General features: G+C 37.3%; 1 protein-coding gene across 2 annotated transcripts in view; it reads left to right on the top strand.

Moving 5' to 3' along the window:
* MED23 (mediator complex subunit 23) overlaps nucleotides 1-12,038 on the top strand; it is a 42,258-nt gene that overhangs the window by 15,944 nt on the left and 14,276 nt on the right. For both annotated transcript variants that reach the window (XM_069851896.1, XM_069851895.1), the window contains 9 exons: nucleotides 2,177-2,377; nucleotides 3,839-3,982; nucleotides 5,454-5,599; nucleotides 6,145-6,390; nucleotides 6,577-6,719; nucleotides 7,270-7,444; nucleotides 9,046-9,209; nucleotides 10,348-10,472; nucleotides 10,970-11,175. In XM_069851896.1, coding sequence (XP_069707997.1) covers nucleotides 2,177-2,377; nucleotides 3,839-3,982; nucleotides 5,454-5,599; nucleotides 6,145-6,390; nucleotides 6,577-6,719; nucleotides 7,270-7,444; nucleotides 9,046-9,209; nucleotides 10,348-10,472; nucleotides 10,970-11,175 — 1,550 coding nt within the window. The remainder of the gene's footprint in view (nucleotides 1-2,176; nucleotides 2,378-3,838; nucleotides 3,983-5,453; nucleotides 5,600-6,144; nucleotides 6,391-6,576; nucleotides 6,720-7,269; nucleotides 7,445-9,045; nucleotides 9,210-10,347; nucleotides 10,473-10,969; nucleotides 11,176-12,038) is intronic.

Raw genomic sequence — 12,038 nt, 5'->3', positions numbered from 1 at the left:
GATAGAATGTGAAGTATTGCTATATTTCTTACTGAACATTGTTCTTAAAGCAATAAAAACATGGTTTTCAGAATGAAAGAGTGAAATTTTTTTTTTAATTTCCTGGCTCCTAAACTTCTCCTAATCTTAGAATTATTCAGAATAGTGACAATTCCTACTGGAAATTCTGGCTTTCTTTTTAACAGTAATATTTTCCTGTTGTAGTCATTGAATAACTTTATTCTAAATTAATATAGCCTAACATGATTAGGCTTTTGGAAATTAACCCAGTGCTTAGCAAACTATTAAATTTCAAGCCCTGTACGTAGTAGTTTTGCATGCTGGATTATAAATTAGTCTGTAGTGTTGTCTGTTGCACCCTGCTCTGCTTCATAATTAGTTGCTTTGGGACGGGCTAAAACCAAACCAGAAATACCCTGAAGTATTCTCAGCTGCTGGTGTTAATACTGCTCTCTGTAAACCTGTAATGTGGTTGATCCTTGATAATGGCGTTGCATACTGGAAGAGAAGGTGAAACTGTAATAGATGCTTTCTGTTTTAGTTAGAGGTTTGTGTTAAGCATGCTTCAGGAAAGCACAGCTAGAATTGTAGCTTTCTGCAGTTTGAGCTGGCAAAGAGCATGCGACAGGGGATGCTGTTCACTATATTTTGTCAACTTTTCCCATTCTTGCATTTTGTTTTTATTGAAGAGAATCTTTTTTTTTTTTTCATGGCAAAAGACTACCATTGATAAAAGTAGAACAAGCATCTCCTTTCAGCATCTCTCTTTCCTTCTATTATTTCTTCTTTATTAATTAAAAGGGATTTAGGCTGCCTGGCTAGTAAGTGAAATAACTCATCTAAGGCATCCCTAAAATGTTTTATGAGTATTTGAGCGATCTTTTTACATATGCCTTTTTGCCTCTAGAAAGGGATACTGCATCTTCATGATTGTTTGAGCAGCTCGGTTCCTTTTCTTTTGTATCATTAAAGTAATAATGTTTTCTTTAAGGTTGCATTATGTTACAGGCATCAGATTGAGAAAAACAAAAAAACAAACCAAACAAAACCGACCATTCCTCAGTAGAGGTTGTAATGAAAGAACAAAGAATAGATTGTTTCTGAATAATCTATCTTTTTCACTGTCTGAAATAAGTTCAATTCCACACAGTTTTTTTTCCTTAGTACTTTGTATGAGTGTAATCATACGAATGCAGGGGAATAAAATGTTGATGCACTAAAGAACTTGTGATATGTGACATTATACTTGATGGTCGTAAATTGAAGATCTATAATCTGAGTTCCAAACCACTAGTAGTGGGGCTGCTTTACCTACATGTGTACAAAAATATGTATATGAATACAGAATGCATTCCTTACTTGATCATTATTAAAAGTCATTAGGGAGGGTTTGTATTTTCAAAGATTTCTCAGTTCGCATAGCTCACTGTTGAGATTGTGGCGTTCTAACATCTAAACAACTCATGGCGTTTGCTTTCTGTTCTATTCACAATATGTAGTGTGTACCATTTTAATCAGATTAGTTTAAATTCTTTTGATCTTTTCTTGTACCACATGGTGCTGTGTCAGTAGGACAGCACCTAATTCTAGGGTTATTAACCAGTTGTCAATTCTGCTGCTTGTTGTAGCAAAAAATTGAAGTGAAAAAGAGAATAGCTATTAAACACCTATACCATGTATTGGGATATTTCCTCTGAGTTTGATGGTATAATTGATAAATCTTTTTCTTTATGGTGAACCCTACTTTAGAAATGGACTCAAAGGAGAGAAGAATCAAGGCAGAAAATTAAAAACAACAAAAAAAGCCACAAACAAACAAAAGAATGACCACTGGTGTGTTAAGAAATGGACTTTCTTTTCCGTGGACCAGAGAAATAAGAATCTGCATGAATTTATTAAAAAACACAAACAAAACCACGGATGTTATTGTTCTGTTGATAATCTGTGTTTTGGAACTGTGTAGGGAATTATGTAATGTGATAAAATGTAAAAATTACATTTACATGTGACCTGTAACATAGTGCAGCTTTAATACACTGGCTTATCCTTAACTTAAGTTCAGACTTCATTTCATGCTTCCCAGCCTTCTGTCAAAAATATTGTACTGTTACTGCAACTGTACAAGTTCTGAAGTGGCAAGGCTTTTGGAATACTGTATCTGGTCTCTGCCTTACAGCACAAGCAGCGCTGCCCTGTGCTGGAGGACCAGCTGGTGGATCTTGTGGTGTATGCCATGGAACGGTCTGAGACTGAAGAGAAGTTTGATGATGGTGGAACCAGTCAGCTTCTGTGGCAGCATCTCTCCAGCCAGCTCATTTTCTTTGTGCTCTTTCAGTTTGCAAGTTTTCCTCATATGGTCCTGTCACTCCATCAAAAGGTAAATTGTTTGTATCGCTCCCATGTGGTAAGAGACAACAAGCTTAAAAAAAAACAGATGACTCACCTGTGCTAGAAGTACCTTTTGTGTAAGAGTTAAATTCTAGATCATTGTCCTCTGTAGAAGTCAGTCAAATTCTCAAGTTACATTGCTGTGAGCTAGATCTGTTTCTAGGGTTTATAGTTACAGGATGTTCATAGAATCATAGAATAACGAGGTTGGAAGAGACCCACCGGATCATCGAGTCCAACCATTCCTATCAAACACTAAACCATGCCCCTCAGCACCTCGTCCATCCGTGCCTTAAACACCTCCAGGGAAGGTGACTCAACCACCTCCCTGGGCAGCCTGTTCCAGTGCCCAATGACCCTTTCTGTGAAAAATTTTTGCCTAATGTCCAGCCTAAACCTCCCCTGGCGGAGCTTGAGGCCGTTCCCTCTTGTCCTGTCCCCTGTCACTTGGGAGAAGAGTCCAGCACCCTCCTCTCTACAACGTCCTTTCAGGTAGTTGTAGAGAGCAATGAGGTCTCCCCTCAGCCTCCTCTTCTCCAGGCTAAACAACCCCAGCTCTCTCAGCTGCTCCTTGTAAGACCTGCTCTCCAGCCCCCTCACCAGCTTTGTTGCTCTTCTCTGGACTCGTTCCAGAGCCTCAACATCCTTGTGGTGAGGGGCCCAGAACTGAACACAGTATTTGAGGAGCAGTCTCACCAGTGCTGAATGTTGCATCACATTTGGGTTCAAAATGTGGTAGTAAGTAGAATAAGGCGATAAACTGGCATCATTCTGAAGGTTCGAGTGCTGTGCTATTGCATCCAGTTTACAACCAAGCTTCAAACAGAGCAAACATTGTTCAGTTTGTGAGCTAAAGAAACATGCCATGTAAATGATACAAATGGTTTGTTTGTCTAATCAATCTAATTAAAGCAATCAAATTAAATATCATTTGTCCAGTTACAGTGACATTGACAACACAGTCCAAAGTTTAATTACTGCTTCCTAATAATAATTCAGTTACTTCCTAGTATTTACCCTTTTCTCTGGTGCTCAGTTCCTCTCTGAATTATAAGGGTAGTGGTGGTGGCAGTCTTCCATTAGAAAGTAGAGGAGGTGTTACAATAAGTCAGCACCATCCTGAGCTCTTTGTTGGGGAGAAATATCATGTCAATGGTAGGAAGGGGGTGTTCCTTCTCCTCACCATAGGGTTAGCTTGTGGCTGTTTGGATACAGTTTCTAACAAGCAGTACTTATTGGTCCATCTTCATTTGTCCACAGCCCATGTTACGTTAAAATTTAATATCTATTTTTTGTTTTACCTGTGATGGTTGCTAGTTCTCTGCTCTCTTTGGTACCCCAGTAATCTCCGATGTCACCGTTGTAGTCTGCCCTTCTACTTTTATAGGAATCTTTGCAGTGAGTTTTCCTCTGCGTGCAGTATTTGTTTGTTATTGAGTGGTTTTCACAGTTGGCAGGCCGTGGTCTCATTAAAGGAAGAGACCATCTGATGTGGGTACTACTCCAGTTCATCTCTGGCAGCATCCAGAAGAATGCACTGGCTGACTTCCTCCCGGTTATGAAGCTTTTTGACCTCCTATATCCTGAGAAAGAAGTAAGTTTTTTCTCTCAAATTAAAAGTTTTATTTTTAGTTCAGCTTGAGACCTGCATGTGTCAATGTTACTGTCATTCTTGAGTCACTGCTAACAACAGTGGGCTGCATGGTTGGAGAGAGATATTTCATAATTGAGTGAAAACTTTCTGGATTTCCTCGCTCTGGCTTTTCCAGTAACTATTTTCATGCGGTGTGTTTGAGGGCAAGAAAGACTTCTGTTAACTAATCTCTTCTTTGACTTTGGTTGACTAAGGTTTTGAGGTGTTTGTTAAAGTACTGAGGATGCTATTAAGGAATAATATGGAATTTTGTTGTTACATCCTGGCTGTAACAGAATAAGACATTAACACACACGATTAATGGTTACTTAAAATTCATTCTGCAGTAGTAAATAAAATCCTAGTCATGCTTTGTACATTCCTCTAGAATGAAAGTTCCCGAGGAAGAGGGAGTTAGGGGAAGTTCTTAACTTCTATTGTGACAGTGTTGTCAGCACAAAGTCCTGATTGCTTACTCTTGTCATAGTGCCTTCTGTTTTGGGTCAGTAGGTGTGTTGACACAAATGTGTGGTGTACCAAAATGATATGTAACAATTTTCCTCCTCTTAAGTTAGTTTTGACCTACAGAAATTCTTCAGTGCAGTTTGTTTAGTGAACTCACAGTCGCTTTTATCAGCGCAAAATATGGGAAGAGTGACGGGACTATTTACTTTAGCTGAAATGATTGGCTCCGAGTTACACTTGTTTAAAGTGTTATGGAACTAGGTCATTTCTGAGGATTCATTTTCACAGCAGTTTATCTATGGCTGTTGCTCTTCAGAGAATTTGTCTTACTGTCCCCTTGTATGCGTTGCTGATGTCTCACTTGTGCTGTCAGTGGTGCTTGTGCAGTAGTAACTGTGCCAAAGGGAGAGAAATGTCTGTGTTGGCAGAAGGAGAGAGCCAGAGTGCCTTTTCCAGTGGCGGTAATGAACATAAGTCTATAGCCAAAACCTTGTGAATTTTGGGGGGTATCTGTTCTTTTTCATCAAAAGTATGTTACTCTTTAAGTGTAATGGTGATGCTAGACAAGTAAGATTATTCAGAAAATATTGGTGAACTGCTGAACACCTAGCATGGAAGCATATACCATAACTGATTTCTGAATAATGTACAAGTGTGAGGCTCATGGTAAAAAGTATGTGCTTTGTAACTATGTGTGTCTTGAATCTGTGTACTCTAAGCACGAACTTCCATTTGCTGAGGTCTTAGATTTTTTTTTTGAGGTTTTTTTTCAGAATTAATTACTAATATCAGTAATCTCTTTAAAACTGCATGCACGGATGAGGGTAGAACCAGTTCTTTAAAAATGTTGCTTATGGTGTGGCATGTCAGAAGAAGAAAAACTTGGCATTGTGAATGCTTGCTATCTCATTTGGGTTTTTGTATATTAATACATGCATTATGTCACACTTGTTTGTTCTTTCTTTAGTGTATTCCTGTACCTGATATTAACAAACCCCAGTCAACTCATGCTTTTGCAATGACTTGTATTTGGATTCATCTGAATCGGAAGGCCCATAGTGACAACTCCAAATTACAAATTCCCATTCCTCATTCTCTTAAACTTCACCATGAGTAAGTTTAGGGGTTTTTTTTAATGTTTTGATTTGTCTTTGGATGCAATGGAATAGGAAGCTCCAAGTCTGTATTCAGAATGTATTGTGTGATGGGATGCTGCATAAGGCTTGTCAAGGGAATTTGACATAACTAAGAAAGAGCTCAAAGTCAAAATATGCCGTTATCATACAGCTGACAGAAATAATATATTACATCTAAGATTAATAAATCTTTTTTACTGTAGGAGAATCTGAAACCAAGTTGACTTTATTAGGCTGTGGTTTGGAAAATGTGGGTTAGTGTTACACTGCATTACTTTTTGATAGGAAAGGTGATTTTTACAGTGTAATTTTTATCATGAAATGTTTCTCTGGTACTCCAGAATTGTAACACAGTGTGGCATAAGATGTAGTCATTTTGATATGGTGCAATTTATACGTAGGTTTTTTTCTACTATTCAACAATGGATTTTTATCGGTTTTATTGTGGTTGTAGTCCTGGAAGGCATGTATATGCTTCTGCTTGTTTCTTTCTGCTTAATGTTTAATCTCCTTGGGACACAGGTTTTTGCAACAGAGCTTAAGAAGTAAAAGCTTACCAATGAATGACTACAAGATTGCCTTGTTGTGCAATGCTTATTCAACCAATTCAGAGTGTTTCACTTTGCCAATGGGTTTACTAGTAGAGACAATTTATGGAAATGGCAACATGAGGATACCTCTTCCGGGGACTAATTGCATGGCTTCAGGGTCTATTACCCCATTGCCAATGAACCTCTTGGACTCACTTACAGTTCATGCCAAAATGAGGTACAGTATGCAGCTAGCTTTTTTTTTTTTTCTTTTTTAACCTGTGAATATGCGTGTAACTAATTAGCATCAGGAAAGCCTTCCTGTGCCTGTACATGCCACTATAGGTCTGTTTATATATGTAAAAAATTTCTTAACTTTCAAGTCATTGTTTTTGATTGAAAAGTACTTTCTCTCTTTTCTCAGTCTGATTCATAGCATAGCTACAAGGGTAATTAAGTTGGCTCATGCAAAATCTAGTGTGGCCTTGGCACCTGCTCTTGTGGAAACCTACAGTCGCCTCTTGGTTTATATGGAAATAGAGTCCTTGGGCATCAAAGGCTTTATCAGTAAGAAAGAAAACCTTTCTTCCCCCCTTCTTCTTTTTCAATACTGTTTTCTTTTAATGACAACTAGAGACCGTAGTAAAAATGAATATCTCATGATGCAGCATGTTGAATGCATGCATTATTTTTTAATATAACAGAAATTGTAAGTGTTACCCTAGTGCTGCGGTAAGTTTTAGATGAGTGTGCTGCTGTCCCTTTATGACATTACTTATATGGTCAGTACTTTCCTAGTTACACTGTTTTGCAAAGATATGCTTTCTGGAAAGTTGCAAGCAAAGTCGCTGTATTAGATGCAAATGATACTTTATTGCACTCACTGGAAGTAATTTGCGCATCTACTGTATACGTTCATTCAAAAGATTATTGAGCTTTATACATTTATAGCTTTTTCAGAGAGCGCTTGCACGTACGCTTTTTGGAGGTAATACAAGTTTCAGATCAGATACCAGTTTTGCAGTCTAATATTAAGGTCTTTCTACAGTGTACTCTGTAGTTGTATTATGAAGTGTAATCACTTTGAAAACTGATTTTACAAACTCTTTTTTGTAAGGTCAGCTCCTGCCAACAGTGTTCAAATCTCATGCATGGGGAATTTTGCACACTCTGCTAGAAATGTTTAGCTATCGAATGCATCACATCCAGCCTCATTACCGAGTCCAGCTGCTCAGCCATCTTCATTCCTTGGCTGCTGTGCCTCAGACTAATCAGAACCAGCTTCATCTGTGGTGAGTGATGGTTACCATATTTAACTGTAATCTCTGATTCCTCCTTCATCATATGTTGAAAGCTGCATGAGAACTGTTTACATGGGATATAAGCACTTTCCAGTCTTGGTTCTGTTGGCTGAATTGTTTTATGATATCTCAGCAGGTCATATTTCAGAAATAATGGTTAGATGTTATGGGTAGTACTCTGCAGAGTTGCTTAAGGAAAGCTCTTGCACAGACGTGGCAGCAGTGTCACGGGTCAATATATGCCAGAACTGTCACGTCAGGAAGTGTCAGAAAATTTTTGAGCTTCTTGCACTGGAGGGCAATGCTTGCTACTTGTAGTGACAGTGATTGCCGTGTCTGCCAGATGGGACTGCACTTTCTTACTCCTGTAGAGGATGTTTAACTCCGTTACAAGACTTAAGTTGATTCCACTTAATTCTGTAGTAAAGTTAATTTTCAGTCGGATCAGGGACATAATCTGATTAATCCTGCACCCGTAAAGGAGTTGGCGCAAAGCTATGGTGGCTGTACACGAACCCAAGTGAAGAAAAAAGTCACTTTCATTGTGTGATTCTTTTTATCAGTGTAAATCACATATGAAACCATGGCTATTTTGTATACAAGAAAGATGGAGAAGCTGGTTAAAGAAACTCTAGAGTAGACATGCAGATAACTGTAGGGAAAAGCTTTGAGTTTAACTTTCTGTTAACAAAGTTGAAGGGCACAAGATTCAGTTTGTATGTAGAATCTGGGGTTTGTGGTAGAAAAGTTGGAGAAAACTGTGCACTAACTCGGAGTAGAATATTTCTTGTGGGGGGTACGTAAGGGAGACAGAACAACCTCATTATTATCAGTTCATATCAAGGAAGTCTAATTACATAGTCATTTCTTAGTCCAGATTTTTATTGTTCAGTTCCTTATCCTTTATCAAGAAAAAAGAGAGCTACTGAAGACAAGCTTCTCCTTAAATTCGGGGGCTTGCTCTTTTTATTCACCATAATCTTGTTTTGTCATCTGATGTTAATCAGTCACTTCTGATAAGCACTCCATGCAACTATATTTAAGTAAATTAATCTTTGGCATTTCAAAGATAGAATATTGTAAAAGTCATCTAAATTACTTCAGACTACCTGATGTGAAAAGCACTTGAAGCTACAGCACGGGAAAATAAAGTGCTTGTAATCAAAATCAGTACTTCCTCATTTCTTTAAGAAGGACAATTAGTGCTGTCTACTTCAAGGTGGTAGATAGCTTTGAAGCTTCTATGCATTATTCATGTCTTTTTATTCTGGTTTTGTGTATTTATGTATCCTTGTTTAGATGAAGACTTTTTAAGGATAATGAAAAAGAGAGCTCGAATTTGGAGAAACTTGAAGTTCTCTTTTAGGGACTTTGCACCTGAAACTCTCACTAAATCAACTTTTGAGAGCTTTATTTTCAAATTTATTAAATGGTGGAAAAAAACAAACGTCTCCAAAAGATTAGGAACATCGCTTTCAAAACACGTTTTCATATTATTTGAAGCAGAGAATGCAGGAAGAAAAGGTATTTGGGGCATCTTAGAAGCAGCGGTGTAAGTATTATTTTCTAACTGGACTGTTTCCTTCTTTCAGTGTTGAGAGTACTGCTTTAAGGCTAATCACAGCTTTGGGCAGCTCGGAAGTCCAACCACAGTTTACACGATTCCTCAGTGATCCCAAAACAGTTCTTTCAGCAGAATCAGAAGAACTCAACAGAGCTTTGATCTTAACTCTAGCAAGAGCAACACATGTGACAGGTAGTAGCAGTACTGTGAGATAACATCTAGGTTAAAGCTGTAGTCAAGCCATTTCTCTAAAATGCTGTTCAATAGAATATTATGGAAATGACATGGTTATAAAACATCTCTCATACACCTCTACTTTTAAAGAAGCATAAATTTAATTTCTAATTGCTTATTTTTAAATAAAAAACTATTTTTAAAGCAGTAATGAAATCAGAAGTTGTTTAAAAGTTTCTTTTTATACAGAGATATAGTGACTGTTTTTTTACTATCTTGTTTTCAATATCATTATTTTAATTTAAATGTTTAGATTGATTACTGATACATACTCTTTGAAAAAAAAAACTTGGAATGTTTGCAGCAGGTATAGCGCATGTGGAAGCCACCCACTCTACGGCTTAATTTTAAGAAAAAGTAGTTTGTGTTTGGGGTTTGGCTTCTTGGGAAGGAAGAGGGGGAAGCTTTTATTGTGTGTTGTAATATTTTAATAATGTGCAATTACATGGCTCAAGTTTTTGTTAGAGAAAACATCCGTCTCAAAGCTCTGTCCTTTTTTTATGGTCCCAGTGTGGAGACCTGCTGAAGAGTTAGAACAGCTGGTTTCACAAAAATTGGTGGAGGTGATTTGAAAGGGAAAAGGCTTCTTTGTATTAGGTTTTGGGGTTTTTTTAACCTTTGCTCAACCTTTAATGTTAAATCAACATAGCGGTTGGGGGCAATGCAGCTTGTGTTTTATTTGTAAAGCTTAATTGAGAAAGGTGTTGCTGAGCAGCCTTTTTAAAGCAATATAAAATGGAATCTGGCAATTTCATCATCATTATCTTCCTCAGGACTTCTTCTTTAAGTCTAATCAGTTAATTAGCAAAAGCTTGTCTTGCTGTCATTACAGGAAATTAAGTACAAAATCTTAAAATCATGATTGCTTTATTTCTAGCTCAGTATCTAAAAATAATTTTGTTATTGTTAATTGCATAAGAGAGATAATATCCAGCTTTCTCTGTAGGGTGAATAAGATTCAAAGGAGATGAGAGAAATTAGCAAAAAAAGAACCCCTGTTGAACTAGCAAAGCCTTGATTTATGTGACTACAAGAGGAATGCCAATAAGAAATACGTTTTTGTATGAAATGCTAACATCATTCATCCATTTTCTAGACTTCTTCACAGGCTCTGATTCAATTCAGGGAACTTGGTGCAAGGATATATTGCAGACTATCATGAGTTTTACTCCACATAACTGGGCATCGCATACGCTAAGCTCATTCCCAGCTCCTCTGCAGGTAATAGTTTCAAACCTGAAGATCTTATAGTTGAAGATACAGAGAATTTACTCTCTTATAAAAGATTCTTTGCCTTTTTGTTGGCTGGTGAGATTCTTGTTCTGTCAAGACTACATTAATCTCAGGTCCCTAAAGAATGTAGCATGATTGTAACATTCCTATTTCTTCAGAAAAGCATTAGCTTCTCTTGGAGTATTGTAAGGCCAAGTTTCGCCAACTGGTACTTCTAGGGGAAGGTAAATCAGATCTCTTAAAAATTAAAAAATAAAATGAAAAAGAATATTGGAGAAGCCTTTTTTTCTTGTGGCCATTTGTCATGTAGCTCTGTTAGTGACGAAACTATTGCTGTGGTGTCATGGTAAAGCAACAACCCTACCTAGTAGGTATGTATTTTACAAGGAAGTAGGACCTCATAAGGTACAGAGTCAGTGAAAAGTTTGCATGTTCATCTACTTTATTGTAGGCTCTCATTCACAGCAAAGCCTGCTTTATTTCAGGTATTCTTCAAGCAGAATAATGTACCTCAGGAAAGCCGTTTTAACTTGAAGAAGAATGTGGAAGAAGAATACAGGAAGTGGAAGTCTATGACCAATGAGAATGATATAATCACACATTTTTCTGCACAAGGTTCATCCCCACTTTTCCTTTGTCTCCTGTGGAAGATGTTATTGGATACAGATCACATTAATCAAATTGGCTACAGGTGAGCTTAAAAGATGTGCTGTTTTAAACTTATTACAGCAGCACTTTCAGTCCTCAGGACATAGGCCTTGTGCATTAGCAGCTTGATTTTTACTTTTTTTTATTAATTCAGAGCATGTAAAGCATGTGAAGAAGGAGTAAAGCTAGATATTGGCAAGTGTGTCATTGTGCAGTAAGATTGGTTACACCAACCAGAGAGAGAGGGATGCGAGGTGCTTGGATTAACCAGTTTACTTGTAATGGCAGTGCCTCAGTCAATCTGAAGTAGTGAACAGAACACGTAAAGTATTTATTTACTTAGCTTTTGTACTTGAATGAAGGCCAAATTTTTAAAAAATCCTCACATGTTGGATTAAGATGAAAATCTATTATAGCAGTAGTAGTACTACAATTTTTTTAACTTGTCCTCTGTAGTAACAGCATTGCTCTAGCTCTGAAAAATAGATTCTTTTCTGTCCTTGTTAGATCTGTCGAAACAATATTTATAATAGTATGCGTTACTCTTCTGTGCAATGAGAAAATAGCAGTACTATAATGCTATGGTTATATTAAAACACACACTGCAGGAAAATAAAGCTGAGTTGCAGAAGTAAGAGGTGTATAACTCAAAATTGCGTAACTTGAGCATTGGTTCTGGACAGAATTCTATCCATAAGAATTGGTGAACTTGAACCATTTCTTCTGATTAGTATCCAGGCTTTGGAATTCTGTTGCTCTTTGGGTTTTGTGCTTTACTTTGGGGTTTCCTGAGTTCATTTAATAAAGTGAGAGTTTTTGGGTTTTGTTTATGAAGACAGTTGTATTAGCACCCACCAACTCTTACAAACTACACCAGTTAAAATGTTTTAAGAACAGTAACAACCG

Source organism: Phaenicophaeus curvirostris, chromosome 2 (assembly GCF_032191515.1).
Source record: "Phaenicophaeus curvirostris isolate KB17595 chromosome 2, BPBGC_Pcur_1.0, whole genome shotgun sequence".
Taxonomy (NCBI): Eukaryota; Metazoa; Chordata; class Aves; order Cuculiformes; family Cuculidae; genus Phaenicophaeus; species Phaenicophaeus curvirostris.
Note: the sequence above shows the minus strand (reverse complement) of the source record. Positions and strands in the feature narration are given on the sequence as shown.